Raw genomic sequence first — 17,546 nt, 5'->3', positions numbered from 1 at the left:
GTGCTGATGCGTATCATCATAACAACGGGTACACGAAAACCCAATGTAGAACGATTGTCAGTCTGCAAACTATGGAAACTGAATAAATATTGTAGTTACGCTTTACTCCTATCGAGTCTACCTCTTTATGTGTTATATTTTGAGGTCTATAAAGAGCTAGCGTCCCATATTATTATTTTTACCGGGTTTTTTTATTGGCTGCAGAAATGCTTTAAAAACTATCAAAGAGATGATTGTAGGTTTTTTACAATATAAAGAAATGATGATAGTTGGTTTTTTATACATGCTCAAAGTGATGAAACTAGGTTTTTTATACACACAAAAGCAATGAAACTAGGTTTTTTTACAATGGAAAAGAGAAACAAAGCATGGGTAGATTTTTATAAACAAGCCTCTTTGGTTTGTTTATTTATTTTACTTTTATTTATTTATTTTTTGGAAAAACATTGGGTTATACATTTTTTGTTCAATTTTGTTTTATTTGATAGGAAAATCTTTTCTAGATAAAAATCCTAATTTCGCGACAGTTTTGATACTATAGCTATTATAATCGCTAATACTTCTTGCTCGCTATATATAATTTAAAGCCTTCCGGGAGTAGACATGGAATACATACTTTAATAGCGGGAATGCTATTAAAAAATGATTAATAGAAAAGAAGAATTAGTAAATGATTTAAATTGAAATTTCTTCATAAATACTTACAAGGTGGAGAAGACTTGACATAAACTTGATATAAACATGTTCTTCAGAATTATCAAGACAATACCAGTAGTCTTTGAATAGAGATACATTCTAAAAATGAATAATTATTAATATTGTGCGTAGTAAAGGCGTATTTATTAAATATATTGTAGTTAACTTACCAAATATTACTGATTATACGTCTTTGTGCATAATATTAGACATAACTAATAAATCATAATAAAAATAAATATATATCTATGAGGAAGACAAAAGAATAATTTGAATTTTTTTTAAGAAAAAAACTTACTATCATGTTCGATTAAGAGATGATGAGACTCAATGGAAATGAGTAGCAATGGCTAGACAAACAATATGATGAGTAACAAAGATCTGTAAGAGAATGATATCTTACCTTGATATATCAGACAGAGTATAGCCAAACAAAGAGACACATATTTGGTATTGAGCTATAAAAGAAAGAAAAAATTATAAGTGAAATTGTAAAAACATAAGCAAAAGAGAAACAAAGAAAATATCAATAATAAATGTTGTTAAAAGAAAAAAAAGAAAAAAAAAGACTTGTCTTAAAATCCAGTTTGACCCTGACAAAATGCGGGCTGTAAAAAGTAATACTCCAAAAGAAGATGACCACCGTCATCTTGAAATACTACTTTGTGCCTCATTGAGTTAGAAAAGAAGTTGTCTAAATGTGGATCAAGCGGTTAGGAGATGTGCTTAAATATCAAATGAAATGTAGAGAGTTAATCTGCACCACTTATCCTCTTTACTAGTATGTGAATTTTAAATATGATTGTTGTAAATGAGTATTGACTACTGCTGTAATTGAGAATAAGTCTGAAGGAAATAATACAAGGCCTCAGCTATTCCAGTCAAAGGTGTCTACCGATTACTTTATTATTTAACACACAGGTTTAGCATGCATGATAGTGATTATATTTCATATGATGATATCACCATAATATGGGATACATCAGTGGATTATTATAAGCATAATTATAACTCATAAACACATTTACTTTCGATGTTAATACTTCATTGGGACTACACACATTTATATAATTAATCATACATTAATTATTCCAAGATCACGTTGCTCTGATTAAGGCTCAGATAGGATCGATTACCTGACCCCAGTCATATAATTTTCCCAATCCAAAACAATATAAATAGCAGTAGTAGTTCAGTGTAGGAACCTCGTCAAACTTTGATACAAAATCTTTCTCAATAAACAAAACCTACACAAGTTCTCACAAATCTTCGTTCCTAATTTCAAATCTTGAATTCTTCCTCTTAAAAACTTCTTCAACTTCAACCACTACAACAATGATATAACAAGTGTAGTGAATTGTACAATATTAGTTGAAAATTATTAATATTTATTTTATTAACAGAAAATGACAAAGCGTATTCCTACTGCTCCCTGCCGACCCAACCTATGCATGAATGCTGTTCTTAATAGCACAATTGCAGGTGTTGTTGCTCCAATTGATACACTAACTCCAGAAGTAGCAGTTGATACAGCCCCTGAAGTTCAAGTCACTGTGACCCCAATGGATCACGTCCTTACCTTGTTGGCAGCCAACAATGTGTCGATGCAATCCTTGCAAGAAAATGCAAAAGGAGTGACTGATGCAATAACTCATTTGAAGAATGGCCTGGATTTGTCCAACAAGACAAATGAATTTTTGAAGAACTCGGTCCTTCAGGTCATGACTGAAAATGCTGAAATAAAAAAGGCAATGACCAGCCAAAATTCCGTGATGCCTTCTGCTGTACCAGCAGATTCTTCGTCTTCCATGGATGATGATCTTGACCTTGGAGCAAAACATCATCCCTTGATTTCTGTAAGTAAATTGATAATAATAACATTACTGATTAATATATCTAGTACTGTTTTTATAGCAACTTATCAATAGTTACATCAAGAAACCAAACTTTGTTAGCACAGACCCACTCAAAGTTGCTGAGAATAATAATAGATCAGCATGGTCAATGACTGGCACATATGGCAACAAGTACAACAAGACACTTGCACTGGCTCTCTTCAAGTACCTGAGACCTCAAAGATGTTGCACAAATGTGTCAAAGAGTGTCATTATGAATATAATAAAGAATCACTACCAAAATCAAGTGCGAGTCTTCCGGACCTCAGCAGAGAAGATTATGGCTAGAAATAAAGCTGGAAGAAGACGCAACAGAAAGAAGACCGTAAGTTTTAAAATAAAGTTAATTTACTATTGATTTAATGTTTTAATACAATACTCTTTGGTAGCTTCTTGACCGTCGTATTATCACGTATCAGACATACACAGAGGCTATTCATGAGGGCATGAATCGATATGATTGCGGAAATATTCTTTCTATTGACGTGATGTCTGATGGCAAGTCAGATAGAGATAACAAAGTGCGGGCATATCATCCCAGCTGGAGAACTGATGAGGTAATGTTAAACATCTATTTATGTTTTAAAGAAAATAATAATACTTTATTAATACTATTTATTCTTTAAACCAGCTCCAGACGTTTATTAGTACTATTGATGAACTTACTGTTATCCGTTTGAAGAAAAATTCAGAAAGCTTGAAAAAGCGCATCCCTTATGAGAAAGAAGTGAGCATTCCTGAGAATTTGGCAGTCACTTTACCAGATTGGTGCTTTTCAAAATAAATCATTTTTTTCTTGCCAACTATTTTAGAGTCTTTTTTCTACTTGTTTATGTTTACAGATTAGCATGATGTATACAGATGCATGTATAGCATGCCAAGTACAAACAAAAATTTATAGAAATAATAAAAAATAAACGTGCAGCTATATATATTAGTCTGTATTAATTAATTTTTCTTTTTTATACGTGTTTTATTTTTGTATTTGAATCTAAATATATATTTTTCGCGGCAAAGGAACTATACACATCTGAACTTCGCCTTCTAGATCAAGGTGCTCGCCTACTGCAACTGGATAGCAGATTCTATGCACTGGGAGAATGCTGTTCATGCTGTCATCTTCGAACCCCACCTTATTCACCTCAACTCCTTCTCCTGCTCTGGGCTGAAGTAAAACTTCCTTGTACCATTGTACATATGCAAATACATGCTGGCTCGCATGACCAGCAAATGAGTTTACAGTAGTATTGACAAAGAGGTACTGAATTTGGCCCGCGTATGGCTTGGTACTTCTACCATCACTTGTCTCAAACAAGGTTTGCATGAACGATCCACGCTGATTCTTCGTTTTGCTCTTGTAGATTTACCCAAGAAGATTGATTGATTCAAACTTCTGTATCCGATTGTTAACAAAATTATTGGAATGACCAGCCTGACGATAATGAACAAGAGTTTGATCATCGTATGTCTTGCAATAGTATTCCAACAAATGCTCATACTTGGATTCATCCATGGAAATCTCCCCCTTTAGAGCTAAAGGAAGTGCGGAAGGGGGCAAAGGCTCGTTTCCCTTGACGATATCAAAGTTGATCTCAGGAGAATCAAGAAAAGCATTGATATCGAATTGGATTGAGGTGGCAGTGGAAGTGAAAGTGGCTATGGAATTGGCAGTGGATGCAGTGAGCTCAAGGATGATCGCCGAATGCTCAGGTCGAATTATTGGCAAAGTTTGGCAAATAAGATCTCCCTGGTATGCTTCTTCAAGATACTTCTTCATATAGGTTCCCTCAAACCCATCTTTTCTATTTGTCGCATAGTTTTTCAAGATACCATTGCATCTTTCGAAACTAAAAAGCCAATAGCCATAAACCGGGCCAAAGTTCAGTACAGTCTCTCGCAGATGAAGATGGAGATGCATGTTTGGCGAAAGGAATGGGGCTTTATACAACTTCTCGCACTCTCTGCAGAAAGCCTCCAAAGATTGATGGGCTTCATCAAGGTGAGCCATGGATATGCTTGGCATTGAGAGGTACTGGCATGCATTGACAAACGTTGTCCAGTTACCGAGATGAGCTTCAGGTAGACGACCACGCAGGAGAACAGGAGAGTACACCAAGCACCAAGACTTCCACTTGTCGGCCTTCATGAATGGGAAGCCACACCCGATCTTTGTCCCTAATGGCGTGTAGTCCTCTGGCAGTACAAGCTTGTCAGCATCCAACTGCATTTCAGCCAAGTGTGCATCTGTGATGAGACCTGAAGATCTCCATTTCTCCATTATCCTCTTTGCTGTTCCGAGGTACAGGTTGTGCATCGGATCGATGACAGTGCACTCCACGAGGTTAAAGTAAACCAGGTCATGCAATTCTGACCATCGGACACCATTTTCCCTCTCCAATCTCTTTCTCTGTGCATCACTGCTGGCCATTCTCCACAACTCAGCATCACGGCGGTTTTCGGCATCAGTGCAAGGCACCCACTCAGAAAACACGAACCCAGAGTAGTCCACAGCATTGGAGTCTGGAAGGCGAGGGAACTGTCGGTTGCACTTATTGCATGCACATGTGCTTGAATGAGAGGTGAACCCACAAGTCTTATGGGCAGCAGGAATGTCGCAGGCAACAAGAAGAAGGGCAGCACGGACAAGAGCACCAGATGGGCACTGTACGGTAGGCATCACCACACCGCCATACAACTGGTTGAGTTCCACGACAAGGGGACGGAGGTAATGATTGATCTCACTTGTCTTTGCTTCCTTGGGCCCTGGCATGAGACCAACGAGAACAACATTCTCCTTCTTGTGCCATTCCGATCTTGGCAAGTTGTTGATGCAAAGGTATATCGCACCACAGGAGTAAGTGACCCCATCGAAAGGTTGAAACCAATCGATGTTCATGGTAAGCATTATGGAGCACACATGATTCACAAACGGTAAACCATTGCTATCCTTCAGACTGTTCCACTTCGTACCGTCGTAAATGTCAAACATCATGCCTGGAACTTGCACTCTGATTCTCCAATGGTTGATGGTGTCTTCGAATCCAGGGCGGCAAAAAAGGATAGACAATGTTTTGATTATGGAGTTATACATGTAGATCTTTTTGGGGATAGTCAAGGCTCTTGATGTTGCAAAGAAAAGAGCGTTTCCACATTCTCTACCAGAGAGTCTCTCAAAATTACAGCACTCTGGAACAACATTGGACTCTTCGTATACTTTGTTACAATTGCCACATGCAACAAACCGCTGGACACCTCGAGTCATGTCGCTGAGACCGGTCATAGAGTTGACACCGTTTATACTGAGGGGAAGACGGAAAGACTGTCCAAAGTGTGCCAATACTTCGTTAAGAAACTTTAACAGAACAGCACCACCAGAATTGACAACATATTTGGATATGAAGAAGGCAGCAAAAGAAGCAATGAAAGCATGAGTAGGATCGACTGACATATTGGATAAAGAAAAGTGCTCTATTTAAAAAAAAAAATCAATACTTGTTGACTTTATTGATTTATATGTGCTTTTTGTACTAACCTCTAACATCATCAGATTCATCGTCAGAAATATCCAAAATGGTTGCTTCAATGACACCCTCATCTTCGCTTTCAGAATCAAACAAGGAATCAATGCCAAAAAGAGGCAAGTATTTGACTGTTTTGTTAGGTAAAAAAGAATCAAATTATTAGATATTATAAATGATTATAAAACTTTAATAAAAATACTATGCATACCTTCAACTTGATCTTCGGCATCAACATTGTATTCAAAGTCAATCTCCATGTCATTGTCATTCGACATTACTTCTATAACTGAGGCTATATTATATGAAAATAAATATTTAATTAAAATTGTCTCAATAATAATTTTCTTAAATTTGAACTTACAAGAAGATCCTGACTGATATTGTCTCACGATATCCTGTTGTGCATGTCTTCTGAGTGTTTGGGTAGACACCAAAACAAATTCCATGCTATTGGAAGAGCATTTAGAGCACTTGCATTCTGAATTGTTGTTGTTGTTTGACATATTGTGTACATATGTTTTATTTTTTAAGTCTTTAAAATTGACAAGAATAGAAAATTGTTCAGGAACACAATTTAATATATATCTTTCCAAATTACACCAGCTTCCAAAATGACATAGTTTATTCCGGCTGTTAAAATGGGCAGTTCTCTAAACAGTAATTGATTGCCTTATTCTAAAATACAATTATACACACTTTTGTTAAAACATGTCATCATGTACATTTTATTAGCTGTAGAGTATATACAACAAAAATATTTGTAGTAATATCACGACCATTAACCTCATCATACTTATAAATAAATATTACAACAATAAAAAGCTTTATTATCTCACTCAAAAGATATCATTTGGTTTAAGTTTCCTACAACTATTGACTCTGCGACATGGCTACAAGTCCCAAAAAGAAATCTCGCAGACATTTTTTACAAAAAAGAGTAAACTCGTTTTTTTATCCAATAAAACAGACCGAGCATTATCATCGCCGTCGAAAATAAAAAAGACAGAAGTGATGGAAATTTAAGCTACCACTCCACAAATAATAGTACCCTACGCCATAGATGAAATTACCCTATTTTTCCAGTGCTACGTCCACTGCCACCGCCATACTATTCCATATCAATGCTGTTATCAGTTTTCTTAAGATAAACTTTGTTATAGTCAAGGGAAACAAGCCTATACTCCCATCTACACTTCCTTTAGTTCTAAAGGGAGAGATTTTTATGAAAGAGTCCGAGTACAAGCATTTGTCATCAATTATCACAAGGTATATGATGATCAAATGCTTGTTCACTGTCATCAGGCTGGTCGCTCTGATAATTTTGTCAACAATCGGATACACAAATTTGAATCAATCAATCTTCTCAGCCAAATATACAGGAGCAAAACAAGAAATTAGTGCAGGTCATTTATGAAAGTGCTGTTTGAGACAAGTGATGGTAGAAGTACTAAACCATATGTAGGCCAGATTCAGTACCTCTTTGTAAATTTGTTTGTTAGTCATTCGAGTCAGAATGAATTTGCATGTTTACAATGGTACAAGGAGATTGTGCTTCAGCCCAGAGCAGGAGAAGGAGTTGAGGCAAATGAGGTGGGATTCAAAGATGATAGCATGAACAGTATTCTTCAGGTACATAGAATCTGCTATCCAGTTGCAGTAGGTGAGCACCTTGGTTTAGAAGGCAAAGCTCAGATGTGTGTTGTTCCTTTGCTAGGAAAAATATATTTTTAGATTTAAATACAAAAATAAAACACCTACAAATATATATATATATTAATTAATAAAGGCTAATTTATATATAAGTGGAAGTTTATTATTTATTATTTTTATAAAATTTTGCTTATACTTGGCATTCTATACATATATCTGTATACATCATTCTATTCCATATACATAAACACGTAGAAAAAAAAACACTGTAAAATAGTGGGCAAGGAAAAAAAAGATTTATTTTATTTTGAAAAGCACTACTCTAATAAAGTGACTGTCAAATTCTCGTGAATACTCACTTCTTTCTCATAGGAGATGCGCTTTAACAACTGTCTGCATTTTTCTTCAAATGCTTGACAGTAAAGTCACCAACCGTAGTGCTAAACTTCTGGAGCTGATTTAAATAATAGACAGTATTAATAAATTATTTCTATTTTTTTAAAAAATAGATGGGTGTTTAACATTACCTCATCAGTTCCCCAGCTAGGACGATATGCTCGCACTTCTTTATCTCCATCTGACTCATCAATGGAAAGAATTTTTCTGCAATTGGATCGTTTAATGACCATATGGATAGCATCCGCATATGTCTGGTACATGATAATATGATGGCCAAGAAGTTACCAGCAAACATTTAGTGTGAACAGACTAAAAGTTCAAAAAATATGCAAAATTAATTAAAACTCTCGCCCAATGATATAACTTAAATTTCTGTTTTTTTTGCCCTTTTTTTGAACTTTTACTTGGTTCACATCAAGTGATCACTGAATAATAAACGCCTGTACAGACCTCAACTTTAAATCTATGACTGGGGTTTTTATACTGCTCATCTCTTTCGTGATCCTCATCTATACACTATCACAATCAAAATTCAACAGAAAGTGACGCAATACAAAAATAAAGCATTCTATTTGACAAATACAAAAAAATTTTTTTTTGCAACTGTTCAGTATACATGCAACTCCCGCCAAAACTAAATAATCAGTCAAACATCCATGTTTCCATTAACTTCACAAAACTACTAGAATTGATACTAAAAACCACAGAATCCTCTTCTTTTTCCTCTCCTATTAACACCAACACAAAGCTATTAAAAATTGCACAGAAAATAAAAATACCCATGCTATTTTTTTGTAATGTGCATTGAAGGTAATGTATTTAAAAATGAGGAACCTAGAGAAAAACTAAAGCTAATTCAGCTTCGAATCTTGTAATGTCTAATGTGGATGGAACTGCTATATGATTAAGGACAAGTTCAATATCAAGAATAAGTTGGAAGTGGCTGCTCGATATGGATATCCAGTGTGTGGCATTGGATACACTGATTGAGCATATGTATGATCTATTAGGTTAAATAAATGGCGAATAAGATGTCTAGTTCAGGGAATATTCCCTGGGTGGCGATGAGGACAACGAAGATAGCCCCGTGAGTAGCCATATACGTATGCATAGCTGACCTTCAACTGTTAATACGCTATTGATTTAGATACTAGTGCTTCAAAAGTGATGGTGGTAGCTATAATGATTGAATATTAGAGATTGAGTAGGGTCAGTTTCGTGGCTCATATTAGCATGAGGAGGATACTGAGAGGATATATCCAGAGGTCTGCGATATACAATACAGTAGATAATCTAGTGGCTGAATTAAACATACCCGAAACTAACAAATAAGCTAAAGTATGCCAAGTTGCTAATGTTGTTAATTGGGATAGATGATGAGCAGTAATAATGTTATGCTAGTGTTATTCGATTCCTTGCAGCCACAGGATAAGTAGCAAATGTAAGTACGGTAAGGCCAAGCTGTAGTTAAAAGAGGCAGTAATTAAATGTTCAGAGAGTCTTGTTCACTTCTATTCTATGAGGAAACGTGGAGCTCTGATACTTGTCTTGACTGTGAGTACTAGACGAAAGCAAATTATGTTATTTAAATTTTCAAATAGCACTGTATACGTTTAGTCTATAATGGAGACAAAAACTTGATCCTTTAAATTAATTGGAAATACACTACTGAAATGAAAGCATTAATAAAAGAAATAATTTAAAAAATACTTGTATATCTTTAAACAATGATGGGGAGCACAAATTTGTTACTTGATTCTTGATATCAAATACATAAAAAAGATATAGGTGTCAGTAAATTTCTCAAAAGCTTTTTATATCTTTACCCAGCTTAAATTATTTGGCTTCAACTACACATATACTTCTTATATAAAGCAAGCAGTACTGAGTGGTCAAAAATTGTTGTATACCTAGAATCCATACCTAAAACTAAAGTTTTAATGTTTAGCATTAAATATGACTGTAAGGTCCTATAGAAACAGCATAAAGTAGTTATTGAAACAAATACATATGCAGGTATATGATACTCGAGCCTGAAATCTTGATCGTTGGGCTTGTCTGTTTAAAATAATATACAAAAATAATTTGTAGTAATATATTCAAAGAAACTGGTATACCTGTAACCCTTGATAGAGATTGAGTTTTTTTAGCGTTGGGTTTTGCTGTCGAAATAGTAAAAAAAGACAAATAAAAAAAGACAAATATAGCTGTGGCCCACAATAGAGAGTAGAATACTGATACATGGTATCGGCTGTAAAAAAATTAGTGGGGGTACACAGCCAGATTGATAGATCAAATTCTTGTGTGAATTTTAGCCAATGCTATCAATTTGTAGTTGAGGACACCAAAAGACAAAAGTACAAAATTCATACAAAATTCATAGATTTTTATAGCATTAATAGAATAATCTTTGCACATTCTGATTTCTTCTTTGAACCTGTAGGCATCTAGACTCTCGAAGAAATCAAGTGCTCTTTCCCTTTACTCAACATCTGGCAATACATTGTCAACCTTGTGTATGTATTTATTGGCTTTAAGTATTTGTTTAAGCTCCTTCGCAGCAGTCATCTGCTCCAACTTTATATTAACTTCTTTTTTGATTACTTCTAAAATATCTTTAATAAGTTCGTCTGCACTTGCTGATAAAGACTCTACCAGTCTTTTTTTTCACAATAAAATCCCTGATTTTATGCGATTTCTTCAAGGCATCAATTGCTTGTTGCTTTGTACTATATTTTGGCATGTAAGATGGAGAGAAAGAAGTATTATATAACTGTTGGCAATAAATTCTATGATTTATTAAGGAGAAAGATAAAAACAGTATCGTATTGCATATAAAAAGTAAGGATTAGGTTAATCAGAGAGCCATACGTTTTTCGATCAAATTTTAATCGAAATTTGATCTTTCAAAAAGACGATAAAATTTTTATCGTTGCTATTACAATTGTAGTCCAATAATATGGCGTTCTGAATTCAAAATTTGATCGATCAATCTGGCTGAGTACCCCCGTTTATTGGTGTCGATTTTTAAAGCGTTGAGCAGCTTATAGGGACACGAAGGTATGACTGAGGGCTTATTTTTTGCTTGAATTGTATATATCATGGACAGCCGTCTAAAAAATAAAATAAAGAATATTTTGGTTTTTTTTTTAAAAAGAGTGCGCTTTCTTTTTGTATTGTGTCGCTTTTGGTCCACTTTGAGTTGCAATACAATATGAATGTCGATCCCCAACAGGAATGAAGATCCTCAACTGGGATGGCGGAATGTTGGGAATGTCAAAAGAAGATTCAAGCCATTGTTAAAAAAATATATTTTTTTGTTTTGGTTGCAGTACAGCAAAGGTTATTTTAATACACACTTCTCTCCAAATAGTTTTGAGTGAATACTAAATGGTATTTCAATCTCCATATGGATAACAGTGTCCCTGTCAATGGGCTCTGCTATGGTTGTTTTACGATCGGGTACACAAAGGCTGTCTGCACCACCGATTGGTAATACAAGTTACCAAAAAGACTTTTGTTTGCAGGAAGTCGTAGGCTCTAATTTACTAATGAGCCTCTACACAGTCTACAAGAAGACATAAAAAGCAAACCACTTTATACTCTATATTTTATTATGGCACAGCCAAGGTATTGGCAGACAAGCTGGTGTGTGCGTCTTTATACAAAGAAAGACTGGGATTTATACAGTACACCTATACATATTGGAGACAGGTATTTAACCCAAAAAAGAAAAAAAAGCCCTGATGAATTTAAATTTTCCAAATATAGTATCGAACCTGCAAAGATATTGACGAGAAATGCATTGGTACCCACAGCCAAAGATTGCGGGATCGAAACCTCTTTTAACTGCATTTTAAATTTTTCAATTTTTTCATTTTTTCATTTTTTTCAATTTTCCATTTTTTCATTTTTTCATTTTTTTACTTCTTTACACCAATTTACTCTCATACTTTTAATAAATAGATTTGAAACAAAGACTTCAAGTATGTTATTTAATATAACACATAAAAAGTATCCTATGTATTTTTCTTTTTTTCTAAAGTCTAATATAGAATATTATAACATATATTACACAGCCATCCATTTTAAGAGTGTCTGTCAATATCACTATCCTTTTTCTTTTTTTTCTTTTTTTACTTTGTATATGTCTTGGGTTTTGTGCAGATGCTCCAATTAGTGTTTTTTTTATACATAATCATAGAGTTCTCTTTTGTATGTAAATACTATACATTTGTTTCAAGACAAAATCTTACTGAGTTTTGAATATACTTGTGGTATTTCAGGTACGGAACAATAGAAAAATAAAATATTTGATAATAGAGACGTATAGAAATACTTTGAGACTGTATATAAGTTGTCTTTATTCATAAATAAAAAGTGTCCCTTTTTATAAGAAAACACAATCTGCTCTTGTCATTACGTCTTAGTTTCTTAAGGCTTTCTTCCTTTACTATATTTGGTTATTAGAGTGTATTTACTGCTTAACTAGTGTCGGTGTTACAATTATGACATCAAGTCATAAATCGTACTTCTTTAGCTCTTAGCTATTCTTTTCTCTTTTATACTAGAGCTTTAGGACTTCCTACTAAATTAGCTCCATATCGATCTGACACAGTTTACCCGGCAGTATGATATAATTATCTTAACAATCTTTAAGATATTATCTACAGTACTAACTGTAATAATTATTGGGCTGATTACTTAATCGTTTATATATATTTTATACTGACAAGATGATAGCTACTACGCTATCTCAATATGAATATGTTCTTATATGTGATAAATCCAACATCCGAGTGTCTGGATCACCACAATACTAAAAGAAAGCTTTTTGAAGTCGGATCGAATAGTATATTTTAATTCAAGGTACACAGTGTTAGATAAGATTTAGATATGTGCCACCATTAAATAAATTGTCCAAGAACGGATCAAAACTCGACTTAATAAGTGTAGCTTTTTGCACAGCTGGTGAGTTAATCCAGTTTTTACTAAGTAGCAGAAGAAAAATTAAGTGTCTAATATATTGTCTAAGAACATTAAACTAATATACAATCCGATTGATACACATTTCTGTCTGCATAAGTGTACCCAGTTTTTTAATCCAAATAATGGGTTATATATATATATATATTCTGAAGATATGGTCTCCACCTTTAATATCTGATTTGAATGACAAAGAAGGTCTTGCAGCCTCAAATATATGTCTACTAATATATAATATTTAATAAAGAATAATACTTTAAAAGAATAAAATTTCAATTGGTATATATTAATGCTGTAAAGTTGCAAAAACCGAAGCTAATATCAAATTAACGTGGAGTAAATTTAATTAAAGACCATTGATTCTTTCAATATACTCATACAACAAGCTCTACAGCTATAAAATCTTTAGGATCGTGTCCTTATTAAATCTGTCTATATAATTGATGTAATAAACATTTATGGAAATCAGTCATTTTGTCTCAGCTAAAATGTTTTAAGGAGTGTATGCATATTTGACATGATGACTTCAGCACTTCCCACAGCCCTCAATCAAAAAGTATATCAATAGTGCAAAAGTGCGCAGCAAATTTTTCTCTCTTTTACCTCTTTCTCACACTTTCCGCCTGGTCCAAAAGATAAGTATCTTCTTCTTCTTTGCCTTTCTACTAGAATATATCTAACCATCTACTTTGCTAGCAGTGACGAGTGTCCATGTTTCTGTCCATGGGGTTTTCGTGCCTCCGTACTCTTTTGGTAAGCTCTTTTTTTTCTTTTACTAAGCTTTATCTAAATATTCATTCTTTAGATGGGTGTATACACACCGGTATATGTCTGTTTGCAGAGCTGTGGGGAGTGAGCAATCGTTTCCTGTGGTAAAAAAAGAGTTAACCCCTTTACTGAAGCTCTTTGGGTAAGCTCAATATTATATTCTGTACTCTACTCAACATTTACTAACTATGTTTTTTTTAGGTGGAAGTATATACGCACCGGTATATATTTCTATTTGAAGTAGCTATAGCATCAGGCATGGAAACCTTTGGGTAAGTTCCTTATTAATACTATTACTATATCAGACTTTGACTAACAATCTATTTAGATATTGTGTTAGCCAGCCAACGATCAAGCCGTATACCAAGTAAGCCAGACCTACAAGTGGTATTGCGCGAATGCGCTCATACTGTGTCTTCAGTGGTTCCCTGCTGATTACATAGCAATTTTTCGAAGTTGCACAAGTGTCTGGCAAGGCGGTTTTAGTGTGCGCGATGCGACTTTAGTCAATACTCTAGAGAGTGTAGCTTGCTGGAAGGTGTAGGCTGACGCGCAGCGCTGCCTTCTGGCTTGAATTTGCTCTCCGCACCACTCTCAACATGGAGGAAAATAGCTGCCTATGAAGTGTTGTTCTACATAGGGTGAAACCGCCAGTCCTATGATGATCTAGGAGTTTCGTTCCTAGATTGTCCCCCTTCGTATATACTAGATCTACAGGAGACGTACGCACGCACGTTCTTTTATATCGTGTCTACAGTCTTTGTTACTGTAACACTGGCGATTCTTGCGATTGCGAATGGCACTTTGTGCTCTAGTAGTATGACCATTAATTGCGCGAGAGTCTAGGGATTTGGTTCTTGTGTGTGTGCTGGTGCAAGCCAGTGCTTAAGAGAGAAGAAGCCAGCTATGAGAGTGAATGCTGACGTGCAGCGCTGCAGGATGGCTGGTAGAGACTCTTCACACTACCCTTGGCATGGAGGAAGATAAGTTCCTATGAAGTGTTATTGTTCAAAGGGTAAATTAGTTCATTTTCCCTCCCCGCTGTCAGATCAGGTCTTCGTTCTGGGGAGGATGGATCTACTTTTATAAGTAGTGAACTAAGAATCTGACATTATTTTTTTTTCTCGTTTTTTTTCTGCTAATAAATATAATATATTCTTTAGCCTTGACTTTAATTTTTTTTATTAATAAAAACCAAATCTTTTTAAACCATTCCAATTGAGCTCTATTTTAACAATGATTGTAATAAGCATTTCCCTATTAATAAAAGCTAGATATGTATGTAATAATTTAATTGATTAAAAAGACATTAAGATGAATAGGAGATGTGAGTACGGTGAGACAGGAGAGAGTTGATTCAATTGAAGTGAAAGAGAGAAGAAGAGTAAGAGTGATTATATTTAAAGATATTAAGAAAACTTTGATGGTTGAGTATTTGTGTTGGGTGAAGTTTGTTTGGTGTAGAAGCGGTTATTTAAAGATATACTAGAAGGTGGAAGCTTTGAAAATTATGTCTGATGGGATGGGGGGGCATTGGGATCGAAGAAGGTGTTGGAAGTATAAGCATATGAATTTTGTGTGTGTGCGAGAGTTGAAAGCCAGATTTGAGAATGGTGATATATGAGACCTTGGGCTTAGAGGAATATAATGTACGGTTTTGGAGTGTCGAAGTTTTATTATATGGCTATGATTTTGAGCTGTATCTTATAGTGGTAATTAAAAAAAAGATATGTTATGGTTGTTGGTGTCAATTCTGATAGTATTTTGAAGTTGATCTTAGTAGTGTCAAAAAAAAAGCGATATGTTATGGTTACTGGTGTTAGTTTTGATAGCATTCTGAAGTTGGTGCCGATTCCAGTAGATTTGTAAAGTCAATGTATGCATGGAGATTTGACTGAGGATTCCCGAAATGAATGAGGTATGTAAAAAGAAGATTCAAGACATTGCTAAAAAAAAAAAGATTTTTTTTTGTTTCTGTTGCGGCTCTGTTAAGGTTATTTCTGATAGACAGTCCTCTCCAAACAGTATTGACTGAACACTAGACAGTATTTCAACCTTTGTATGGGTGGTAGTGTCACTGTGGATTAGCCTGCTATGTTTCTTTCTCTTATGGGTACACATAGGCTGTTTGCCCCACAAATTGATAATGTCAGTCTACAAAAAGACTTTTGTTTGTAGGAAGTCGTAGGCTCTAATTTACCAATGAGCCTCTACACAGTCTACAAGAAGACATAAAAAGCAAACCACCTTATACTCTATATTTTATAATGGTACAGCCAAGATATCGGTGGACAAGCTGGTTTGTGCGTCTATATGTGAAGAAAGACTGGGATGTATACACTGCACATATACACCTTGGAGACAGGTATTTAACCCCCAAAAAAAAAAAAGAAAAAATGCCCTTATTAATTTAAATTTTCCCATTTTTTTTTTCTTTTTTACTTCTTTACACCAATTTACTATCATAATTTTAATTAATAAATCTGAAACAAAGACTTCAAGTATGCTATTTAATGGAACACATAAAAAGTATCCTATGTATTTTTCTTTTCTCTTAAAGGGCAATATAAAATATCATGACATATATTACACAGCCGTCCATTTCAAGAGTGTCTGCCAAAGTCATTGCCTTTTTTTTTGGAAAAAAGATTGTGGCTTTATTTGTACTCCACTCTTTGCTTCCAGCGTATGCTTGTAATGTCAGAATATAGGACGGCTTTCTTCATATAAACGTTTATACAAGCTGATATTCTGTTATGTAGAGCATATATAGATATATAGCTATTCTATAATGTCTCTTATGCTAAATAATATTCTCTTTTCTTTAAAAAAAATATCTCTAACTTTTGAACACTCCAAATTGATGCCTTTTGGAGTGTCTGGTTTATGTATTCAACTAAAAAAAAAATTGTACTTTTAGAAACAACTCGTATTTTTGCTATTGGGCATTTAAAGAGCTTATTGAAGTGGTGCAAGTTTCCCGAATTTCAGGGTTCTATGCTTTTTGAGAGTGAAAAAATCGGATATTTTGATCAAAATTCGAGTAATTGTAATATAATAAACCTCGAAGAGGTGGATCACAATGTGTCTCACCAGGTTACTTAAAGCCAAAAAAAAAAACATTGCTTATTTGATTCGATTTTTAATTTTCTATAATTGAAAAGCTATGATTACCATTGGTGTGCATTTGCATATGCTTGTAGAAATCTTAAAAAATATCATTTCCAGTACACTCATATTTAATCGACCATAGAAAAGGTTCATTTATACAAAGGCTCCGTGCTTCAAACTAAAATAGTCTCAAGCGAACCAAAGCTAGACTATGAACCTCAAAGTAATAAGTGGAATCATACTATACAGTACTGTAGCGCATTATATTGTATTACAAAACAAAAGTTATAAATCAAAGCCTTTAATCCAACAGAGTATTATTTCTAGGTTATTCGTGCATCCAGTTGAGTTTGGTATACAAGCGCAAAATATCAAAAGCACTAGATCCTATAAATCGATAATTAGTAATCGATAGCGTCTTGCTCCCAACCAAACAAAACCTATACGTTCAGTAGCAGTAGATTGTCTCTTTGCTTTCATATTGTGCCGTCAGTCAGTCTGAGCAATAACAGAAAAAAAT

The 17,546-nt window shown here is 34.5% G+C and overlaps 7 protein-coding genes across 7 annotated transcripts in view; 3 read left to right on the top strand and 4 right to left on the bottom strand.

Annotated features, from left to right (window-relative positions):
- PHYBLDRAFT_166465 (hypothetical protein) overlaps window positions 1-1,370 on the bottom strand; it is a gene marked incomplete at both ends in the record, with an annotated part of 2,300 nt that extends 930 nt beyond the window's left edge. The window contains 4 exons of the mRNA XM_018435424.1: window positions 617-632; window positions 867-887; window positions 1,100-1,154; window positions 1,289-1,370. Coding sequence (XP_018293238.1) covers window positions 617-632; window positions 867-887; window positions 1,100-1,154; window positions 1,289-1,370 — 174 coding nt within the window. The remainder of the gene's footprint in view (window positions 1-616; window positions 633-866; window positions 888-1,099; window positions 1,155-1,288) is intronic.
- Window positions 1,371-2,102: 732 nt separating this feature from the next.
- PHYBLDRAFT_166464 (hypothetical protein) lies at window positions 2,103-3,375 on the top strand (the record flags this gene model as incomplete). Its single annotated transcript, XM_018435423.1, has 4 exons — window positions 2,103-2,552; window positions 2,611-2,916; window positions 2,981-3,148; window positions 3,223-3,375. The coding sequence occupies 4 exons, from the start codon at window positions 2,103-2,105 to the stop codon at window positions 3,373-3,375; spliced, it is 1,077 nt and encodes a 358-aa protein (XP_018293237.1).
- Window positions 3,376-3,582: 207 nt separating this feature from the next.
- On the bottom strand, window positions 3,583-6,615 carry PHYBLDRAFT_166463 (hypothetical protein; the record flags this gene model as incomplete). The annotated part of the gene is made up of 6 exons (XM_018435422.1): window positions 3,583-3,945; window positions 4,003-5,011; window positions 5,681-6,059; window positions 6,124-6,240; window positions 6,321-6,404; window positions 6,474-6,615. 6 exons carry the CDS (start codon window positions 6,613-6,615, stop codon window positions 3,583-3,585), a joined length of 2,094 nt encoding a protein of 697 aa, XP_018293236.1.
- Window positions 6,616-7,172: 557 nt separating this feature from the next.
- On the top strand, window positions 7,173-7,843 carry PHYBLDRAFT_143460 (hypothetical protein; the record flags this gene model as incomplete). Its single annotated transcript, XM_018430990.1, has 2 exons — window positions 7,173-7,515; window positions 7,575-7,843. 2 exons carry the CDS (start codon window positions 7,173-7,175, stop codon window positions 7,841-7,843), a joined length of 612 nt encoding a protein of 203 aa, XP_018293235.1.
- Window positions 7,844-8,144: 301 nt separating this feature from the next.
- Window positions 8,145-8,421, bottom strand: PHYBLDRAFT_143459 (hypothetical protein; the record flags this gene model as incomplete). Its single annotated transcript, XM_018430989.1, has 2 exons — window positions 8,145-8,216; window positions 8,290-8,421. The coding sequence occupies 2 exons, from the start codon at window positions 8,419-8,421 to the stop codon at window positions 8,145-8,147; spliced, it is 204 nt and encodes a 67-aa protein (XP_018293234.1).
- Window positions 8,422-10,131: 1,710 nt separating this feature from the next.
- On the bottom strand, window positions 10,132-12,016 carry PHYBLDRAFT_166461 (hypothetical protein; the record flags this gene model as incomplete). Its single annotated transcript, XM_018435421.1, has 5 exons — window positions 10,132-10,219; window positions 10,647-10,820; window positions 11,104-11,274; window positions 11,521-11,638; window positions 11,941-12,016. 5 exons carry the CDS (start codon window positions 12,014-12,016, stop codon window positions 10,132-10,134), a joined length of 627 nt encoding a protein of 208 aa, XP_018293233.1.
- Window positions 12,017-13,858: 1,842 nt separating this feature from the next.
- PHYBLDRAFT_166460 (hypothetical protein) lies at window positions 13,859-14,761 on the top strand (the record flags this gene model as incomplete). Its single annotated transcript, XM_018435420.1, has 5 exons — window positions 13,859-13,900; window positions 13,953-13,999; window positions 14,160-14,187; window positions 14,256-14,453; window positions 14,570-14,761. The coding sequence occupies 5 exons, from the start codon at window positions 13,859-13,861 to the stop codon at window positions 14,759-14,761; spliced, it is 507 nt and encodes a 168-aa protein (XP_018293232.1).
- Between the last annotated feature and the right edge of the window lie 2,785 nt (window positions 14,762-17,546).

This window comes from Phycomyces blakesleeanus (assembly GCF_001638985.1).
Source record: "Phycomyces blakesleeanus NRRL 1555(-) unplaced genomic scaffold PHYBLscaffold_7, whole genome shotgun sequence".
Classification (NCBI taxonomy): Eukaryota; Fungi; Mucoromycota; class Mucoromycetes; order Mucorales; family Phycomycetaceae; genus Phycomyces; species Phycomyces blakesleeanus.
The sequence above is the reverse complement of the archived record's forward strand: the minus strand, read 5'-3'. Positions and strand labels throughout refer to the sequence as shown.